The sequence below is a fragment of the Capra hircus genome, chromosome 7, assembly GCF_001704415.2.
Source record: "Capra hircus breed San Clemente chromosome 7, ASM170441v1, whole genome shotgun sequence".
NCBI lineage: Eukaryota > Metazoa > Chordata > Mammalia > Artiodactyla > Bovidae > Capra > Capra hircus.
In genome coordinates, this window is record NC_030814.1 from 83,583,432 (window position 1) to 83,606,175 (window position 22,744).

Sequence of the window (22,744 nt, forward strand, 5' to 3'; positions counted from 1 at the left end):
AAAAAAAAAAGAAGAAGAAGTTTGTATATAGAAACAGTTGAACACGAAAGTGGTAGAGGGTAGAACAGTGGCACAGGGTAAATACTCAGTAAATGACAGCAAGTAGGAGAGGAAGCAGTATATTAAGGTGAATAGAATGTGAAGAAGGAGTAAGAAAATGATAGCAAGGAAGCTTAAGATATGCTTTCTATAAATTCTGACATTGGACCTTACAAACCTTATGCTGCATAAAGGAAGCCAGTCTCAACTGCAGGGTTCCATTTATAGGAAATGTCCAGAACAGGCAGATCGATCCACAGAGATATAAAATAGATTCTTGGTTGCCTAGGGCTGGGGGGGGGGGGTGTGAAGGTAGAGAGATGAGGACTGGAGAGTTCAGGCTGAAGTGTGTGATATTTCTTTTTCAGGTGATGAAAATGTTCTAAAATTTCTGTGAACTATATGGTATATGAATTGTGTCTGATTAAGTGTTCTAAAAATCTGAGACTGAAAAACACCCTTGGTAAAAATATTCTGAAGTGGCCTGTAGATTTCCCTAAAGAATCCCTTCTCTTGCATGAATTCTGATTTGCAGGTATTTCTTTCCACCTTGCCACAACTTCATCTAATAGGGTTATTTTTCAGATATATGTATCTGTCAGGTATGTCTTACAAACAGCTGAAAATGCGTATATATTTTGATGAACGAATGACTTCTGGGTTTCAGCATTAAAGTCATAGCTTTTAAGCAGATGAGCCAGTGTTTAGAAAAATATTAGAGCCATTTTATTACTTTCATCTCTCATCCCTTTCCTCCCATCATCTACCAGCGTTAAGGCAAAGAGCTAGCCTTTGGAAGTAAGCAAAGTGTTAGGAGAGGTTGCATAAATTTCTAGCACGGTGAATATTTTCTCTTCATCTCCTGATTTCTGTTTTTATTGATTCTACACAGATATAAGTCCTTAATGCCCATAAATTCTATTTTACAACTTTCCTGCAGTTCCTACCTGCCAGCAGCATTTCATATACGACTTTAGCCATTTTTCCTGAGAGCCCTAAAAGATTCTGAACTTCACCCTTTCTGCCAACTTTCTGTCTCTAATAGCATCACTGGAGATGAAGTGATGATAAGACAATGATTAGAAAATATTTCATTTTCTTCTTTTAATCTGACCTCAGTCTTTACAAACAGATCTTTTACACATTTTAATAAGGGGCATACCTAAGAATTAAGCCTGTTTTTCAGTGTTCTAAACTAGAAGCTTTAAAAGCATTTTTCTTTCTCTTTCATGTTAGACACACACAAATACAACTTTGTTCTCATATATCCGTCACAGCATAAACCTATCCCTACAGCTTTGTAATAATGGACTGCGAAGAAACAATTTTATCCCAGGCAATCTCACAGGGTTCCTATTTCTTTATGAATGAAGGCAGGCAGCTATGAGGCACTGCACAGGAATATACGTTTAGTGAACAATGGAAGAGGAACACAAAGCCGCAAGACCTGACAGGGTTTTTCTTATCTTTCCCCAAATTTGCTGCACCTGTCAAGAAACGGAAGCAAAGAACAGAGGCAATTATATAAATAATTCAAGAGAAAGACCAGGGTTTTCCTTCATGAGTTGCAAAAATCAGTTTCACCAATCTGAGTTATATACATGACAGCGTCTATAGAAATTCACCTCACATGTGTGTACAACCATATTATAAGCAATTAATCCTCACAACCTGCTCCTGAAGGAAGGGAAAAGGCTCTTAAACATTTTGGGTTCACCAAGCTTTCTAATAACATCTCTCCTAGTAGAGACCTTGGAAGAAGTGAGTGACATCATGATTCATGGAAATGAAGACAAATGCAGAGAAAGAGTAACTAGATGAAAAGGGAGAGAGACAGGGCATATAAAGTCCCTTGGAAATGAAGAATGACTTCTCTGGCTTCTGATAGGGTGGCGTACCTCTGAGCTTTGTTTCCCAACAAGCCCAAGTATCAGAAGCACAGAGAAGAAATGCCATTCCTCTTGCCCAGCACCTAGTCTGGCACAGCTCATTGTTGTTGTGTTTTTGATACACTTCATTTTTTAGAGGTGGCTTTATATTCACAGCAAAATTGAGTGCACAGTACAGAGTCCCCATATATCCCCTGCCGCCCCCGCTATCAACATCCTCACGTCAAGAGTGCTACGTTTGTTACAATTGATGGACCTACACTGTTACCTAAAGTTCATAGTTTCAGTTCAGTTCCGTTCAGTTGCTCAGTCGTGTCCGAGTCTTTGCGACCCCATGAATCACAGCACGCCAGGCCTCCCTGTCCATCACCAACTCCCGGAGTTCACTCAGACTCACATCCATCGAGTCGGTGATGCCATCCAGCCATCTCATCCTGGGTCGTCCCCTTCTCCTCCTGCCCCCAATCCCTCCCAGCATCAGAGTCTTTTCCAATGAGTCAACTCTTCGCATGAGGTGGCCAGAGTACTGGAGTTTCAGCCTCAGCATCAGTCCTTCCAATGAACAGCATGAATGTACATCACTCTTGGTGTGTATTCAGTGGGTTTGGACAAATGTCTAATGACACACAGCCACAACTGTGGTATGAGACAGAATAGGCTCACTGCCCTAAAAATCCTCTCTGCTCGGCCTGTTTGCCTCTCCCTCCCCACCAAGAGCTCTGTATTCAATAGATGGGTCAATGTCAAGAGGCACATCAGGGCTTTAGTCATCACCTTTTCCATGCTTCCCTTTCTAAAGCACATACAGTCCCTTAGAAACTCTGGCTATTGGTAGAGCAGCCCTCAGTTCTCTGTGTGCTTGTGTGTTAACATGTCAATGAGCAAGTGGAAAGACCTCTTGAGCCAGGAAGGAGGAAGCCGGGCAGGTATGGTAGCAAGTGCACGGACTCTGGAGCCAGAGGAACCTGAATTCGTCTACCTTCTCTGCTTACTTCCCTGTGGCCGAAAGTCTTTAAGATCTCTGATTAGTGACTACATCTCAGACTCTCAGCTTCTTTATCTATAAAATGAGATAATATCTATTATAGGGATACCAGATACACTAACATAAGATGGCTATATAAAATGCACGATATACATCTCTCTCCTTTGCCTAGGAAATGGTTAAATAATTTAAGAAGAGAAAACTCTGGGGTGTGAATATCTTGAGGGTAAAAATAGATGGACTCAAAGTGAAATTAATGAATGCCACTGGATTGGAATATCACGTCAAGATCTGTGCCTATGCTAGAAAATGGAGATCTTAGCATAAATGGGCAAAGAAGGGTGTTATTCAGTGAATAAATGACCACTGGGTTCCTACTGCCTAACTGAAGATACTTCTCCATTTGGCTAATTCGAATATAATTGTCCATTAGGCAGCATTTAACCATAATCATGCACTGTTCACAATATTTCAGACCATTATGTATTTCAAAATGTGTATTCTTTCTTTGGCGTTAAAAGTGTCAGGTGTTGACACTTAAAACTGAAAAGGCAAGAGAAGGGCAGGCAGATGCCCTCAGTGTGGAGTTTTATGCATATCTGATAACTCTGTGTCTGAAATTTGCACCAGGGCTCATGCAATTTATGACTGCCTTCAGTTCAGCCTGGTGCCTTCACCTGCACAGGGCCACTCCTGTGGGCTAACTGTGCCTTGTTATTTCAGCAGGACTTAGGGGAGAGATGATTACTTGGTGTAGTTACACAGTGACATTTCACTGCTTCTTGATCACACTTGCCTTTACAAAGCTCTCTGCCCAGCTGGGGACACTTTCTTCTCCACCCCCCACAACCCCCCAAACTCCGATATAATGGCTTCCAACTGTCTGCCTTTCAAAGAAGTGGGCCCTTTGGTGGCCAGCACTGCTGTACTATTTGTTCTTACATTTGGAGGGAGCTCAAAGGGGCTGGTATTTTTCAGGATTATCTGTATTCTGTTTACTTGTTCTTGGCCCAGATGCGCTTCAGGGAAACTTGGCTCAGTCTTCTCCTGTTTTTGATACTACCTGAGGATGAGTTAGTGACAAGCGTGTTAGTTGCTTGGTTGTGTCTGACTCTTTGTGACCCGTGTACCCCACCAGCCTCCTCTGTCCATGGAATTCCAGGCAAGAATACTGCAGTGGATTGCCATGCCCTCCTCCGGGAGATCTTTCTGACCCAGGGATCAAATCTGGGTCTCCCACATTGCAGGCAGATTCTTTACCATTTAAGCCATCAAAGAAGCCCGAGTTGGTGACAACTACAGACATTTTCTCCCTCCCCCCCTCAGGAGGCTGTTCTTTAAAAGATGTGTTGCTCGCAAAATGGTGACATTCGTTAGTTCTAGGTGGTGGATACACACTTGTTTATATATTGTTTTTTGCCCTCCTCTCTATGTATTATAACACAGAACAATTAAAATCAAAAAGTTGTGTGAAACAATTCCTAGTGTTTTGCATCTTTGTGCTTCTATTCCAGGGACCCGCAGATGAGGAGAGGTTGAAGGCAGCTACTAGGATGGAGAAAGGTCCTCTTTTTAAATTTATATTTTAAAAATGTAATTAGTTTGTTTTTGGCTGCACTGGATCTTTGTTGCTTTGCACAGGCTTTCTCTCGTGGTGGTAGGCAGGGGCTACTCTTCGTTGCAGAGCTTGGGCTTCTTATTGTGGGGGCTTCTCTTGTGGAGCATGGGCTCTAGGGTGCATGCGCCTCAGCAGCTGCAGCACGTGGGCTCAGTGGTTGCAGTTTGCTGGCTCAATAGTAGTGGCACACGGGCTTAATTGTTCTGAGGCATGTGGGATCTTCCCAGGTCAGGGACCGAACCTGTGTCTCCTGCATTGGCAGGTGGATTCTTATTCACTGAGCCACCAGGGAAGTCTGAGAAAGGTCTTTTCAAAAACATGATTGCTAATTTGTATTTCAACCCACTGCAAGTATCAATACAAGTTAAAATGCTAGAATTGGTCCTGTAATTCTTTTTATGCAGAGAACAGGATTTCCCCTCCAAATTAGTCCTTTCCCAGCAGTGGATGGGCTGAACACCCAGGCACCAGGCACTTAGCTCCCTTCCATCTGGCATGGCCATGTGAACACTTCAGTTGGCTTGCCTTTTTAAATGAAGTGATTTTTAATGAAGCAAGCTGTGAATTTAATAGATACCTTAAAACAGCTTCTTTGTAACTAAGCTTTAAGTAACGAAGGAACTGCCAAATTAGCCACCAGAATCAAGAGAAAAATCCAAATCCGAACAACTGTAGGATTAAGCATCTCTAGACTTTAGTCATCAGGCAGGTCATCTCAACTACTGGACAAAGGATGGGGAGGCTGGTGCCAGGGCAGGCAAGGAAGTGCTTGGCCAACACTAAGGCAGCTGCAGCGCACAGTACTTCTCACCACTGTCTGTGCTAGTATTTTCTCTCCTACTGGCTCATTAATTGTGTGAGTTTGAACCAGTCATTTCGGTTCACTCATAATGCGGGGACAATAGGAGGAGATCATTAAGTTCAGTCTGTACCATCTTGGGAGAAAGATGCTGGTAGAAAGAAATCACATACCATTCGGAAATTCTTTTAGAGGTGGGGTTGTTGTTCAGTTGCTAACTCATGTCTGACTCTGCAGTTCAATGGGTGCAGCAGGCCACGGCTCCCTGTCCCTTACCATCTCCCGGAGTTTGCCCACGTTCTCGGCCACTGAACTGATGATGCTATCCAACCGTCTCATCCTCTGCCACTCTCTGCTTTTGCTCTCAATCTTTCCCAGCATCAGGATCTTTTCCTGTGAGTCGGCTCTTCATATCAGGCGGCCAGAGTATTGGAGCTTCAGCTTCAGCATCAGTGCTTCCAATGAGTACTCAGCATTGATTTCCTTTAGGATTGACTGGTTTGATCTCCTTTCAGTCCAAGGGACTCTCAGGAGTTTTCTCCAGCAGCACAGTTTGAAAGCATCATTCTTTGGTGCTCAGCCTTCTTTCTGGTCCAACTCTCACATCCATACATGACTACTGGAAAAACCATAGCCTTGACTGTATGGACCTTTGTCAGTAAAGTGATATCTCTGCTTTTTAATACACTGTCTAGCAATTTTGGAATTTAATACACTACCACGCAATTTTGGAATCTCAAATGTAAAAAGCAGGCACATGCTGCAGAGGGTGAAGAGGACTGGGTGGGTGTAAGCAGAAGGCAAGACCCTCGGGAACTAGACAGTGCATGCATGTCCAACCTGAAGGCATTCAATTTTTAAAAAGAGCATTAATTCAATAAAGCACACCTGTGTGCAAGAATGAGGTCACCCGCTGGCTAGTTCTGCTCTGTTTTACTGGTGAGAAGACTGACGCATTCAGAGGAGGAATGATTTGTTCAGGTTCTCACTGAGGTAGTGGGCAGCCAGCTGGTTCTACAACAGCAGCCACAGCTGGGGTGTTAAGCCCTGCTAGGAAAAGTCACCAGCACAGATGTCACTCAGTGCGAGGGGCTTTTGTTGTGTTTTCTGAAAAACAGACACAAAAGTCCCTCACCACGCCCCCTTTCTGTTATGTAATCTTTCCTTTGCTCTTGGCTTTGGGAGCCTCAACCTGGCCTGGAGCAGGTGGAAGAGCTGCCTCCAGGAGACGGGGCTGCAGAGGAAGGGCCTGATCAGCCCTGGGGAAGCTGAGGCCCCATGCCTGGAGGACAGGAGGGAGGGAAGTGGGAGCGCCAGGTGGATTCAGGTAAATCCATTCCCCATCCCACCGCTCAGACACGCGTGTGGCTTTTCCTTGTCCCTCCAGAACACAGGAGGAGAGCAAGGCCTGAGAGCGGTACCTGAGACCTTTCTTGCTGCTTGCTGGGATTTTGACCGCAAGGGAGTGAGTGAGTGTTAGTCACTCTGTGTCCAACTCTTTGTGAGGCTATGGACTGCAGCCCGCCAGGCTCCTCTGTCCATCGAGTTCTCCAGGCAAGAATACTGGACTGAACTTCCATGGGCTTCTCCAAGGGATCAAACCTGGGTCTCTTGCATTGCAGGCAGATTCTTTACCATCTGAGCCACCAGGGAGGCCCACGGCAAACCCGTGCCTTCATCTACCACATGGGCAAGACCATCTTTTCCCCCGCACACCATGCTGAAGACTTTGCTTGCCCAGAGCTTGCATTCCGAAAAGCTTGCAAAGTCCAGCTGGGCCTGGATCTTCCCAGTCGGCCTGACCCTCCCGACTCCCAGTCTCCCTTCTCTAACTCTGGTCAGCGTCTCCTGGCCAAACTCTGAAGCACACGTTTTCTCCTCACTGGTTGCCAGTGGAACAGGGCTCCTGCCACCTGACTGAGGACTGATGACTAGAAGGCAGGCAGAATTTGTCAGAATCATCACATTTGCTGTGTGGCTCAAAGCAGTGGTGCTGGTTTTATATTATACAAACCCTTGTCCAACTGTGTCTGTCTTGAACTGAAGGGCAAAGGGTCATTCTCTTTGATGTACAACCACAGGCTCCAAATATGATATATGGTTTGCAGTTGGGAGGAAGATTCTCTATTTATATATCTGTTTAATGAACAGAGGCTTTGTGATGGTCTATCATGTGCTGTGATTACAGTCCAGCCACCTTACTCTTGGGCTGTGCTTTGCTCACTGGCTGGAATGAAGAGGGGAGGTTGCCCACCTTCCTTTGAGGAAGTAGGGGGTCCTCATGCCTGGGAAGCTTCCTCCATCAGTTTCTGTCCTCTCTGGTGTCATTCCTTAATTATCCCAAGGCTACAGGGGTTTGCTGATGAAAACGAACACTTTGAAACCAAAAGTTCACATTTTAACCTTGTTGTTGTTCAGTCGCTCGGTCACGTTTGACTCTGCAACCCCATGGACTGCAGCATGCCAGCACGTTTTAACCTGGAAGAATACATATGCACATACTGCTATATTTTAAAACAGATAACCAATGAGGACCTACTGTATAGCGCAGGGAACTCTACTCAATACTCTGTAATAACCTACATGGGAAAAGAACTTGAAAAAGAATGGGTACATGTATATGTATAATTGAATCACTGTGCTGTGCCCCTGAAACTAACACTTGTTAATCAACTATACTCCAATATATATATAAAAAAAGAAACCAAACCCACTACGATGAAGTGAGCAACATCCTTTCCTAAGCCTGAAAGAAACATAGTAGGAGGGCTTCAGTGAAGTCTCAAATCTATTAAATAGCCAAGCACCAAGGTACAAAGTCATTTCTTCACAGCAGTTCAACTCTGCTCCCTTTTGTATAGCTGAAGATGACATTGAATCCTCGGCACACTTTCAAACCATTTTCCTCCAGTGACTTAAAAAATTATAAATGAAAAGTTTGAAAAAACAAAGTCTTTAATCCTCATCTCCCAAGCTTTATATTCCATTATTCTGAGTAACTGATATGTGTGAAAACACTCTCAGTTTCAATTTAGCTCAACCTCAGACTCACCGGGAACAGCTTTTAAATTGTTCATACAATTCCTATCAATCAGCTGGGGTTGTGTAAAGGGAAATAGGAATACGGAAACCTAATCATTTCTTCTGTGAAAAATCACCATTTTTTCCTGTTTGGGGACAGATCAGATCCTAGGAAGCCTTTCCTGCAGATTTCCACCGTTTCCTGGCTGTTTCATTTTAATCTTGACATTGTTGAGCTGATCTATTACTTCATGAGTTTCCCGGGCAAGGGCAGGTGTTACTGATATATGTCTTAGGAAAGCCCATTGGCAGATATTCCCATCCTAGAAGCTGATGTTGCAAGCATGCTATCTGCACATAGAAAGCCGGATTTCCTTGGCAAACTGCTCAATCAGATATACAATCACGGCAAAAGGCGGAAGTCAAGGCACACATTTTTGGGAACAAATTGTGCTATTTTTTTTGGTTTGCTGTATTTCACCCTTATAAAAGAATGGTATTAGAGTTCATCTTACAGACAGAAATGAGGAAAACTGAAAATGAGTAGAGAGGACACCATAAAACCACCCAGGCCAGTCATTCTGTGAATCCTTTTATGGTTAGTGGCTGTCTATTTATTGCATTCTACCAGGTCAATATTCTTGGGGCTAATTCATCTGACAGATTGCCACTGGACACATTTTCCATCATCAACAAAAGTATGTAGCCTTCCTGAGAGAAGTGCTGGCTGGGTAGGTATGAAATGTATGTGGGTTATATCCGTTTTCCTTTTTGCTATGGACAGTTCGAATGTTTTCCTTTCAAACTTTGCCCAAGTAGACACAGATCTTTTAGGAGATTTACACTAGCTGGACTGTAGAGGAAATCCACCCATAACTGAATAAACCCAACCAACTCTCTTGGGTTGAAACTACCTCGTTATGCTAGCTTACTTAGCACCAAGAAAATATTTAGGGTATAAAACTGAAAATGAATTAAAAATACTAAAAGAATTAGTCTCCCCATGTAGGTAGGTAGGTAAGTAGATACACACAGCAACTTATTGAAGCCCTGGGTTGGCCAAAAAGTTTATTTGGGTTTTCCTGTGACACCATATAGAAAAATCAGCATGGACTTTTTGGCCAACACAGTATAATTTACTCACCTTACAATGGGCTCATTTTAAGTGTAGAATGTTTTGTTGTTGTTGTTGTTGTTTCTTTTTGCACAAGAATTTGAGCCTTTTGGAGACCAAAGAGATCACAGAGAATCTGCAGTTCACCCTCCACACTGCAGCTCAGAGAAATAGGTATGTCACCCAGATGGTCAGTGGAAAGTGGAGAAGTGATGCCCAGTTTGGAGTTGCTATTAATAATCAGTCTATTGACTTGGCCATTTTGAGTAGAAACTCATTCTTTGCAAGGAGAGGGAAGAAAGACTTTATGTAGCAGCCTGTGTAGAAGATAGCTTTGGGTTCCTGATCTGTTAAAAATGAACATCCAGTTGCTGGCTGCAGAGAATGTAAGAAACAACAGGAGAGGAAGTATCTTCAGAATGGGATTGAGGAAGATGAAGGCTTACGGTGGATGAAGGACTGAGATTTTACTAAAGAATGGGAGTCTGCGGAGTTAAGCAATTCCAACTGATGTAATGTCTGGATGCTGACAAATAAAATTTATAAATGGCTTTTTAAACCGCTTCCTCTAGCAATGGGAGTTGTTACTATCACATTGATTTTGAAATGAAATGTTACGGAATTTTCTTGCTTTAATGAGAAGGCAGAACCAACTGGTAAATAAAGTAATGATTAAAGCAATTAAAGAGGGAAAATGATAAATAAAGTAACAATACTCCTAATGCTTAAACCCAAATAGGCAGGTTTTGCTGATTTGCTGAAAAGATTCATTTTCATCTTGAAGTAAACATATTGAGAAGCAACGCTCACTGTGAATAAACCTGCCCTTTGGTAAGAGGAGAAAAGTCAATTAGCAATGTCATTTGTTTAAAAATCCGCCTGCACCTGGTTCTCATTTGTCCTCCAGCTGAGAAACCAAAGACAACTTCTTTTTATTGCTTGTGGTCAAACAGCAAGTTCATCTCGCCATCGGATGATCAAACGGCCAGCCTCCCCCAGCTTGAGAAGGCCTGCCTTTCACTTTCAACTTGTTCAATCATCATTAACTCTGAAAAATGTCACATTCCATTTGTGCAATGGAAATGTCACCACCAGTGACCGTTTGGGTGAAGTTTTTGTAGGCGAGGCCCTAAATTGTGCAGAGCACCTCACACGTTCTCAAGGTCTTTTGCCCTGTTTCCTTGTTTAATGACAGTGGTCTGAGATCCTGGAGTCCATCTACAGCCTGACGCCTGTGGCTCTGAAGAAACCTCTGTGTGGGGGTACATGTGCCTCTCTGAGACTGCAAGGGTTCACTGCGTGACCTGACACATGTGTGTTATCTGACATGCATGCACCCCCAACCCCAGCCTTTGTTAGCTATTATGCATACACATACTGGGGTTTTTGCCAAGTAAAAAGTCTTCTCTACTGGAGAAAGACCAGTTTAAAAAAAAGACCACTGGATACAGCCCATTTCAAAGCAAGGTTTTCTTTCTTTGGGAAGCCAGCTGCCCTGGAAAGAGCTGCAATATCAAGCTGGGGAGGTTCCACAAAGTTTCTGGAAAGGAGAAATAGGCTTCTTTTTAACTCTGGCCATTGGGCTTGAAAATCTTTGCCTCCTTTGTTTATTATTTAAGTATATTTCCTCCTCTGCAGAGAAGTTCTGAAATGAAAATCTCAAGGATTGTGGTAGTGAGCTAAATCCTCATGGCACTCTACAGAAATGAATTTCTGGAAGTAGATGTCAAGCAGCAAGACACCTAAATTAAGAGGTCACTTGATCTAGAATCTTAAAAAGGAGTATTGAGTTTATTGGGGCAAGTCAAATAAATTTTGTGCCATTTGGCAAGGAGGTCACAGCTAAAACAGCCCCCAGTTATGGGTCCTGATTAGATTTTCAAGGTCAGAACCAAGAGAATGTATAAGCAGAGCACTCTAGAACCTTAGTGCCAACACGCTAACATGCTGTTTTAAATAGCCTCCAAGAAGGGCTTCTTGATTTCTAGCTTTAGTTTAGTGTCAAAGTTCCACTGAGTCAGCTGAAATGAGGTTATCAGCCCAACTGGATTATAGGCACAATGCCTTGGCCTCTTCCAGCTAGCTCTGGTTCAACTGTATTAGAATATGTATTGTGGCCAATATGCAATTTTTGATTGGCTGGCAGCTAGGGAGTAGGAGAGAAGGCAAAGATAACTAATAATTTTTTCCAGTTTCTCCAGTTAATACAAAGACACTTGCTCCTTGGAAGGAAAACTGTGATGAACCCAGGCAGCATATTAAAAAGCAGAGATACCTCTTTGCTGACAAAGGTCTGTATAATCAAAGCTATAGTTTGTCCAGTAGTCATGTATGGATGTGAGAATTGGACCACAAAGAAGGCTGAGCACCAAAGAATTGATGCTTTTGAATTGTGGTGCTGAAGAAGACTCTTGAGAGTCCCTTAGACTACAAGATCAAACCAGTCCATCCTAAAAGAAATCAACCCTGAATATTCACTGGAAGGACTGATGCCGAAGCTGAAGCTCCAATACCTTGGCCGCCTGATACAAAGAGGTAACTCAGTGGAAAAGACACTGATGTGGAGAAAGACTGAAGGTAAAAGAAGGAGGCAGCAGAGGATGAGACAGGTAGCATCACTGACTCAACAGACATGAATTTGAGCAAACTCTGGGAGACAGGGAAGGAAGCGAAGCCTGGCATGCTGCAGTCCATGGGGTGGCAAAGAACCGGACACAATTTAGCAACTGAACAACAATACATGACCGGACCCTGGGTCTAAAGAAGAATCACGTGGCTCCTAAAATAGGAAAGATAATGTCCTGCCATTTTAATGGCTGGGTTGGCAGCATCACTTTTAAGAAAAGAGATATCAATACTAGGTTATTAGCTGAAAAAAGCTTGTGTGTAATTTCCTAGGACAGATTTTTAAAAATTCAAACTCTTGCATATATACCTAATATTATAAATGTTTTATAGATATTAATTCATTTACCCCTCACAGTAACTCCAAGAGGTGAAGTCACTTACCTAAGGTGTAGAACTAGTCAAACCCCCAAATGTAGGTCTTTGTGCGTTACACTACACCCCACTCCAGTATTCTTGCCTGGGGAATCCTATGTACAAGGAGCCTGGCAGGTTACAGTCCATAGGGTCACAAAGAGTTGGATACAACTGAAGCGGCTGAACACACATGCAGTTATACTTTTCTACAAAGATTTCTCAGACTAGGCAACCCAAATCCCATTTATCTGTTGCTTCAAGGTGAGCAATGGTGTGCAAAGAGAACAGTGTTTGATCTGTTTGCTCCGTGTCACAGGCATGGAAAAATGGAGATCAAGTCTCTAAAACGTCCCCTATCTCCTCACACTGATTTCTTCTACTCTCTCATCTCCACTTCATAGAGGTCACCTTTCTGCCATTGGCTCCCGGGTGCTGGCTCTGTGTCTCATGTCACACACACACACACGCGTGCGCACACACACATACACACAGCTATTACTATGCTTCAGTGAAGCGGCACAGGGTCTGTGAGCTGGGCATAAAAGCAGACATCATTTGCTCATTAGAGCTAAGTTTTCAAGACGTGCCCCAATTACTGACCTCCACTAACGGCCTGGGTTTGCGCTCGACTGCAAACCTGAAGTGGCAGAGTTCACAGTAGCTGGTGTTTGAGGACGACAGCCAGTGTTCCAGGCAGCTCCGATGAATTGTCCCCAAGGTCCCTGTACATTCACACGGAGAGAGCAAGTCCTCTTGACTGCTGCCCTCGTGGCAGATCCTGCACATCGGCCGGTCATTGAAGGGACTGCAAGAGAAGGAAGGGCACCTGCTGGTCACGGGATGGTAACCACCGCCACGCCATGGTCCTCTGGCTCTGGGGCCTTCGGACCCTCCCCCGTGGCAGCTGCTCAGAACATACATCTGCTTTAAAACCCGATATCTACACTGGCATTCGGCCATGGGGGCCAGGGTCCTTGGGCATCTACTTTTGTCAAAACAATGAACTAGGGGGTGGCTAATATCAGAGTAGGTGGACCCAGGGACATAGTGAGGGAAAAGGAGCAATGTGTTAATTTTTCCTTGGACGTTGATGTAGTTCAGGCAAACTATCAATCGAAAAATAAAAATCATCCTTTGCTAGTAAGAAATTGTTTGCAAACAGCACCGATTATAGTTTCTAGACAAACTGAGTCTTTTGAACCAGGCTGGGACACTTTTGAATACCCAGAGGTTCTTTGCCTTTCTCTTTTTAGTGGGATGGGAGAGTGAGAGGAGGAAAACAGATAGGCAGCCGACCCTGAAGCCAACACACAGAACTGCAGCCTGAGCCGGAGCACAGAGCTGGAGCTTTCCTATGTTGCACTTGGGGCTGCTGAGGACACTCAGCTGAAAGCCGGTAAAGCTATGTCCTACCAAGGTGGCCTCAGTCCAGGGCTTGGCCTTTAACTTGGAAACATCACCCCTGTGAGGACTCATGGTGTTGTGGCTAGTGAGGCAGGCTCTGGAGTCATGCCACTTGAGCTCAAACCCCAGCTCTGCTGCACATGAGCTGGCTCACTTTGGGCAAGTAATGTCTTCTCTCTGGACTTTAGCTTCCTCATCTCTAAAATAGGTACAAAGCAGGGTACTGTCCTCATATGGTGACTGTGAGGATGAGAAAGTGTAATCCAGGCTACAAGCTTAGATGAGGGACCAGCAGGTACTAAGTGCCTAGTTAATGCTCACTATTTTCACTTGTAGAAAAACTCAGGTCAAGGAAAATCAAATGACATGGCCCTCATCATGTATGTCAAAGGCCAAGGGAAAGCTCCAATAAGATGGCCTCAGTTCTCAATGGATACTGGAGGGCTATCTGCCTCTGATCAATGTCTTTTTATACTGTTAGAGGTCCTTACAGGGTATTAGATTTTTAAATGTCATCACTGTATGTGCAAACCCAAGGACCAGACTCTTTACCCACCTTTCCCTACTTCTTCCTGTCCCCTACAGTGACCCAGGCTTATGCTAACCCCACTCTCTCTGGCTCCATCTTTGTGGAAACAGCCACGAAAACACTGCTCTTTCCCAAAGGCTTTTCTGGGGATGATCCTGGGACTGAGTGAAGGCTAAAAGGGGAGTAAAAGAGGAAAGGAGACTCCTTCCCACTTGCCAAAAGGAGCCCCACATGCTCAGGGGTGGGAAAAGAAAGTTTAAAGAGTTGACTTTTTTCTCTCATTATTTCTGGCCTCCATCATTCACACTGAACCAAAATGCTTATAAAATTGTAAAAGTTCTGGTTTACACTACCATATGGTAGGAGAACATGTAAAAAATGCCTGATACACACACGCACGCGCACACACACACACTGGCTCCCAGGTCTCAGTCGTTTCAGCTCTGCAGCCCGTGCTTCCTGATTAGATGGGGTGTTTGACGGCTTGAGGGCGACAGGAGCGCGTGCAGACAGGTAACTGTCTGTCTCAGCTCACAGCCGAGCACTCACACTCACTGCCTCCTTGTATTCTGAGTCCTAACCAACTGTTACAAGTTTTCCCAGAGGTAGAAAAATATATATTGACCTTTTTTTTTTTTTTTTAAATTTCTTCCCTTTGTGAAGGCCACACAGACTGACAGTCGAAGGCACATGGATAATGTTTATAACATGTGTGGGTGGGCGACCCCCATGTCTGGCGGCCAGCACACGTGGGGCCAGGGGGTTCGGGGTGGCACAGAGAGTGCTCTGGTATCACCAGGGGTCCTGTTGCACGTAGGGGCTGATGAGCCTGTATCTGCACTGGAGGAGTTGGCTGAACTGCTCAGACCAAGGTAAGCAGTTGAGGTCTGAGTGACTGACCTGAAGTTTCAGGGTCAGATATGTCAGCAGTGAAATCATAGGGCATGTCTACTATTGAAATACATTTTACAGTCATAAGTCAGGTCCCACTTACTCATTCTGAAATAAATGGAGAAGCCGAGGAGCACTTAGTGGCCAGGCAGCCTGTGGTTCTCCACCTGCCAGTGGGTGGCAAGAGCACCAGAGGAGACCTCCAAGAACACAGGGCTGGCCTGGATAAACCATGTCTGGGCTGCTCAAAGCCTTCAGTCTGGCTCAGCTCATCACTCAGGGGAGACGAGCTGCGGGGTATTAGTGATAGTACTTCACAGGGCAGAGTGTGTATCAAGGATCGTGGAGGGGGCATGTGGAGGGCAAAGAAGGAGGCAGCAGCAGAAGCCCCCAAATGGGGATGTGCCCGAGGAACCCCTAGGAAGCTGCACTGAATGGGCCCCCATCACGGGGTGCTGACTAGCCTGCACACCAGAACGTCACTTCAAAAGTTTTACCCACGTATCCAATCACTTTGGCTCAGGCACCTGAAACCAGAGGCCTCCTTGGTTCTATCCTAACAAAGGGGGCTACCTTTGTTAGTACCTGAAGTTGACAAGAAAGTAATTACCGTTGCAAGGTCAAAATAACAAATGTTAAGCAAGTGACCCTGTGCCTTGTGAGATCCTTCCCTGCCTGGCTCTCTGCGAGTATGACTTTAAGCAGAAAACTCCACAGTGTGAGTTTTAGCTTTTTACCCCATTGCTATAGAAACGGCAATAACAGGACTTGTGTAGTTTTTTTTTCCTCCTCTCTCCAGTACCTCCTCTCACCTGACACAAAGACCTGAGCACTAATTACATTCCCTTCGGCATTTCACATCTGACAGAAAGCGCTCGGGATCAATTACAGATTCATTGATTTTAATGGTGGTACTACCTCTGGGTGGCAAGGGTCCGCACTACTGTTGACAGCAGCTGCCCGTCCTTAGCGGAAACTTGCATGACATACTGCGGCTGCCCATTCACCAGGCTGCCACAGTCCTCCACAGTCTTCACCACGGGCGCAGCAGAGCCGGTGCAGTCTGGCAGCACTTCGGGCAGGTGACTGCAGCGGCTGGTTGTCATGGTAACAGACAGCAATTACTCTGCTAATGGCTTCCACATTCATACAGGATTTCCATCTAAGAGAGATCAGAAAACAGTTTACTTGGGCAGGGTACTTAATAGAAAACAGAGAATTATGGCCACCATCATCATGTCATGATTTAATAGAAATAACAGGTGGTACTTTATCTTGCAACCATTTGCAAAGCACACGCACACACTCAGCCCGTGAGAAACAGTAGATATGGTTATGAACAGGACAGTGAGCGTGTCAGTGTATGTAAACACCGAGGATTGGAGAGGGGAGGGCATGGTGGGCCCTGCAGCCAGATCTGAAGAGAAGATAAGCAGTTCTCCCGCTCTGGGCCAGAGAAGCAATAAGTCTTTGTTGACACTCTCTCAGAGTTACTAGAACCATTATTAAAACCGTTTGCAACTATTTTTTTCTTGGAAGCAATTTATCCTCTATGCAGCTTCATCCTGAGATGCTAAGATTAAAAAGAGAGAGAGTGAAAAAAGGCAAAAAGAAAGGAGGGAAAAAAAAACAAAACCATGTGAATTTGGCCAAATAGCACCTTCCTGGGCAATATTTGCCAAACGTGAATCACTCAGTTAATGAACCACCTTTCTGACTTTTCCCGTATCTGTGTTCCATAACAAAATTATCTACTTAATGTGTCTTGAAAATTAGCTTGCTTTAAAAAGTTAACCTATTTTAGCCTTGTCTTAAAGTTATTCATGAAATGATAAGTTTGATGAGCTTGTTATACCAATTTTCTTTTAAAGATGTTTATTTTTTTGGATGTGGGCCATTTGTAAAGTCTTTGTTGAATTTGCCGCAATATTGCTATAATATGTTTCAGTATTTTGGTGGTGAGACATGTGGGATCATAGCTCCTGGACCAGGGATTGAAACTGTACCCCCTGCATTGGAAGGCAAAGTCTTAATCACTAGACCTCCAGGCAAGTCCCTATATATTTTTTTAATGGACATTACAATAAATACATTAGTACTAGGCTTTTGGTTCTTTTTGTGTACCATTTAAAATCTAGGGACACTGCCTTCTCAGAGGTGAACACATAGGTGAATGAGGTCTCTACCACCTCTTACGAATAATCCATTCTTAATAAGGACCTTACCTCGCTGACACATGGCCTGTCACATAGACTGCAAGAAATTCTGTTTCCAATTTGTGCAGTGTAGGCTTGAACTTGACCTCAAATTCAAAGCATTCAGACCCAGTGGAACTCCACTGCATCCAATAATAGATTTGCATGTGATGTGTAAGAAATAGAGGCCTTAAGAGAAACTCGCAGGAGGCAGTTTTTTATGTCTAAAGTTGAGAGGACACAGTTTCACAGTCCATACACACCGTCTCCGCCCAGCCTGCTCACCTCGAGCTTCTGAGCCCGGCACAGCCTGGACTCAGTGGACAGTGGCAGGGCTGGTAGACAGACTAAGCTCCTGTCAATTAGTGGTCTGGGTGGTCAAGGCCCCAAGTGTAAATAAATCTGCCTCCCAACCCTAAGAGGATTTTTGGAATTCCTCAAAGGGTTATTTTCTACTAGATATTTGTCTTGATTTACTACATTTTACTTGACTCCTACAGGTCTGGAAAATAGACTCTGCCCAACTTCCAGAGCAATGTCCATCCACTGGACAGTCTCAGGAGGAGAATGCCGGGTTTTCAGATGAACTTGAGCTGCTGCGGTCACTGCTGACAAGCACATATCCGCAGCCCTGACCAGCGGATGGGAATGGAATCCCCTCCTTCCTGCCGAGGAGTCTGGCTGGCCTCCCCTTCCTGTCCTCCTTGGCTGCCTCTAGTCCTCTCGGGGTCTGTGGTCTGGCCTCTCCCAGGAGCCCTTTGAAAACTGGCAGTGGGGCCGGGGCCGTGGACACCAGCCATGGTCTGAGGCCTGATGTGAGGCAATGGCAGGACTCCTGCTATCAGGACCCTCCAGCCTTCTCAACCCCCAGGTACCAAGCATTCAAAAAACCCAATGAGCTGATCAGCTAGTATAGTGTTGCTTGTTAAAAAGGATTTGTCTCTTTTATTTTTTTCTCACATTACAAAATCAAGAAATATATGTTAAAGAAAGTACAGAAAAGCACAAAGAAAATAAAACTCACTCAAAATGCCACCACTTGAATAACCACAGTAAACTTTTTGGGTGGATAGCCTTTTAAGTTTTGGCAGGATTGGCAGGGTGGAGCTGATTTGTAACTGGGGTCAGATAGCTTTATCTTTTTTTTTTTTCCCAAAGTTTTCAGACCACAGAACAAAAAGGATGTTCAAAGGTCAGCTTCGAAAACTATGTCTAACCCCTCTTCCCTTGGCCTGCTCTGATAAAACCCCACTGACATGATTTTAAATTCTCATAGTGCCTGACAGTCACAAAGTGTAACTTCCTGGCACAGCTCTCTTGCTTCACAAGGCAGCCATAGATTAAGAGCCAGGGGTGTGTTGGCAGGAAAAGCAGACACAGTGACCTTCTTGCCGCACGAAATCATTATGTCTGGGTGCGCTCCGAGAGTCTATTTACGGGTTTTGCATAACTCCAACTCAGAGGCCCAAACACTCCCTCCCTCCATTCCATGGAGCTGCAAGGAGGAGGAGAAGGGCTGCAGGGTGAGAAAAGGAGGCCCGGCCGGCCGGCGCTGAGGCTGCCCTTCATGAGGGGACTACCTCTTAGACACAGGAGGTCCCCAGGTTCATTCATTTATAAACTTAAGACTAAGCCCTCGCTGAGGGCTTCCCAGGTGGCGCAGTTGGTAAAGAACCTGCCTGCCAAGGCAGGAGACGCAAGAGACGCACTTTGATCCCGTTGGTCTGGAAGATCCCCTGGAGAAGGAGATGGCTACCCACTCCAGTATTCTTGTCTGGAGAATCCCTTGGACAGAGGAGCCTGGTGGGCTACAGTCCATGGTGTCACAAAGAGTCAGACACAACTGAGCGACTGCACACACACACACACACACACACACACAGGTAGTAGTTCTAAATGTATGACCTAGATCTGCAATAAAATTGCCCTTAAAACAGTTCTGGAAGTAGAGTTTCCTGAGAAGTATAATTTTACTTTTAGATGATATTCTTCATTTCACTTGCCTTCTCAAAGGCAACAGAGCTATTACCCACCAGCTGATCAGTTTATTCCTTTCACAGAGAGCACCAGGCACTGAACTGGGCATAAAGGAAAAAGATTCCTCCTCTACTTTGCCTTCTCCTGCAAGCAAGCCCTGGCTCTTTCCCTCATGCTCTGCACCCATCTTAGCACCTGATTGAAATGATACTCGCGTCCAACACTCACTGAAGAACACGCCGGCACATCCGCTGACCACCACACACCAGAATAATCCTGATGTACTAAGTTCAGTGTGCCAGAGGTGAGTCCCCACGCTCCTGAAAGACTGTCTTGAATTGAAAATGTGGCGGGAGGGATTACATGGAGGATGGGCACCTTGACCTTGGTGGGAAGGGCTGAGTGGGCGCCAGCCCCAGAAGAGGGAGTCTGATCAGGTGGAAGTAGAGAGAGGGGAGCATGTCTCCCCAACCTCAGTAAAAAAGAAGCCCTGAGGCTGAGATCAAGGCATGGGGCAGGAGTGGTTCTCGCAGGCCGCGGGCATCAATCGGCATGCACGTGTTTGCACGTGGGGCAGTGACAAATGGCCCACTGGTTTGCCCTGTCTCTTCCAGAGCCACTTAGGAGAACAGCAGGCTCTTGCTGAGGATGCTAAAAATAGTCAGGCTGTAGCCTAGTCAGGGTCCGTAGCGTAGCACTGGTCTTCCACTGATTTTCCTGAAAAATGTCAAGTGCCATTTGATGGCCTTTTTTTGTTTGTTAACATTAATACTGCTCCTAGGAAATTCCCCCAAGAATTCTGCTCTCTGGATTTCTCAGGACAAAAACACTAATGCTGGGAGGGAGCAGTGTCCATATAAATGCGAAACCTCAAATGACACTGATGGGAGTTCTTTGTTGGTTAGGTTTGACACCTTATATAATTCCTCAGGCTGAGAATAAAACATGATTTGGCACTGGCCAAATTCTGCTGCACTCAGTGGGCGGACTGGGAATAGGTGTGTGAGAGGGAGACAAATAAAAAAGAAAGGAGTGGCTATAGAAATGAAAGCCTGATTAGACAATTGTGAAGATAAAAAGGACTGTCTGTGAAACTATGACCCCTTTAAAGGCTAGAGTACAGTTTCATAAAAGCATGGACCCAACCAGGCTGCAGCTAATCATGGCTGAACAGGCTGCTGAAGGTGAGTGATTTCCATGGGAACACGGCTGGCATCATGAGGATGCGTGCACAGGACATGGGGGAAGGGCAGGGAAGCGAGCCGAGCTCACCTCTGCAGCCTTTGTGCCCCACAGCCCCTGAACCTCCGCAAAGATCGTGGAGTTACAGGAAAGGCTCTGTTCTTAGAAGCAGGACATCAAAGCCTGCGCCCTGGCTCATCACTCACCGGAGTAAACTGCACAGTCTCTCAGACTTTGCTGAGATTTTTTGCATTTGAAATCAGAGTATTGATACTTCCTGAGCCACCTCTTCTGGTTATTTGTGAGGTCTAAAATAGGATGAGACATGTGAACGTGTTCTGCAAGTTGGATGAGCCATGCACAGAGAGCTATGCATATTTACATGTTATTACTGCATTAACCTTCTTTCTTGTTCTCTGTCTGGCCTGAGCTGCCTCTTGTTTCGGTTTTCTAGAACTGTCTTCCTCCATCGCTGGTCAGTTTGTACCCACTGCACCCTTTAGATCACACTTGAGCCCTGACCTTGTACCACTCCGTCTTCTCCCAGTGGGGAGTACAAAGGGAATCTTCCTTGCACCCAACTTCTCATTCTCCCAAGACCTGTCACCTCCATACCCCCCTACACAGGTTGCACTTTTCCATGGAAATGTTTAGTAAAGATCCATGATGAAAAATTGCTATTATGTTTGGTATTCATATCTATTTGTTACCGTAGCTACCCTTATCTTGGGCTTCCCAGGTGGCGCTGGTGGTAAAGAACCTGTCAATGCAGAAGACTTAAGAGATGCGGGTTCTATCCCTGGGTCGGGAAGATCCCCTGAAGGAGGGCATGGGAACCTACCCCAGTATTCTTGCCTGGAGAATCTCATGGATAGAGGAGCCTGGTGGGCTATGGTCTATAGAGCCACAAAGAGCTGGACACCACTGAAGCAACTTAGAATGCATACATACCTTTATCTTAGCTAATCTATTGCGAGATAAATACACTGAAAAATAAAACAGAAGCCACTCCCAGATACTTTTTCAAGCCTGCTTCTATCAGATCTGTGTTTTCAGTACCAAGTCAACTTTAATTTCTCAGATGTAAAATGACAAAGTTATTTGGGGGAGGTACCTGGTATGTTGGCAACTCTATTTAGGTATAAAAATTATCCACAGGATTTAAAGGTGTAAATGGGCATAATACTGTGTGTATGGCACTAACCTGGTCATGTGGGCTGCCTGGGCAGTGGGCTGAATAGGCCTAAGCTCAGAGGGGCATTCCAGAGCTAGCCTGGACCTCCAAATTCAACCCTAATGATAATTCCAGAGATTTTAAAAAATAGGCTCCTCAGGTCACAATACACCTGGAAGGGTCCTGTGTATCATCTCTGCAATCAGAGTTTTCAACAGAAGGATTCACTTATTCTTTCATCCATTCAAACAAGCATTTTTTGAGAGATTACTGCATATTCCTATGAAGTTTCTGGTGGTACAGAGTCTAGCCATTTCAAGTCCTGCTTTTCATTTCCCAAAGAAAAGCATAGGTCTCCAAATAGTCTAGAGTGTTCCCCAGACTCTCTCCAAGGCTGCAGAGCCATGAGACTCTGTACAACAGAGTGGGCTTTGTACATGAGTCCACTGTATGACAAGGCTATATATTGTCACCCTGCTTATTTAACTTATATGCAGAGTACATCATGCAAAATGCTAGGCTGGATGAATCACAAGCTGGAATCAAGATTGCTGAGAGAAATATCAACAACTTCAGATATGCAGATGATACCACTCTAACGGCAAAAAGTGAAGAGGAACTGAAGAGTCTCTTAATGAGGGTGAAAGAGGGAGTGAAAAAGCTGGCTTAAAACTCAACATTCAAAAAACTAAGATCATGGCATCTGGTCTCATCACTTCATGGCAGATAGAAGGGGCAAAAGTGGACGTAGTGACAGATTTTATTTTCTTAGGCTCCAAAACCATTGCAGACAGTGACTGCAGCCATGAAATTAAAAGACTGTTGCTCCTTGGAAGGAAAGCTATGACAAACATAGACAGCATATTAAAAAGCAGAGACATCACTTGGCCGACAAAGGTCTGTAGAGTTAAAGCCATGGCTTTTCCAGTAGTCATGTATGGATGT

General features: G+C 44.7%; 1 protein-coding gene across 2 annotated transcripts in view; it reads right to left on the reverse strand.

Moving 5' to 3' along the window:
• MARCH3 (membrane associated ring-CH-type finger 3) overlaps positions 1–22,744 on the reverse strand; it is a 155,051-nt gene that overhangs the window by 24,321 nt on the left and 107,986 nt on the right. For both annotated transcript variants that reach the window (XM_018050700.1, XM_005682688.3), the window contains 2 exons: positions 16,190–16,433; positions 13,048–13,252 (listed from right to left, as the gene is read on the reverse strand). In XM_018050700.1, the coding sequence (XP_017906189.1) occupies positions 13,048–13,252; positions 16,190–16,377 (393 nt within the window). In that variant the 5' untranslated portion in view covers positions 16,378–16,433. The remainder of the gene's footprint in view (positions 1–13,047; positions 13,253–16,189; positions 16,434–22,744) is intronic.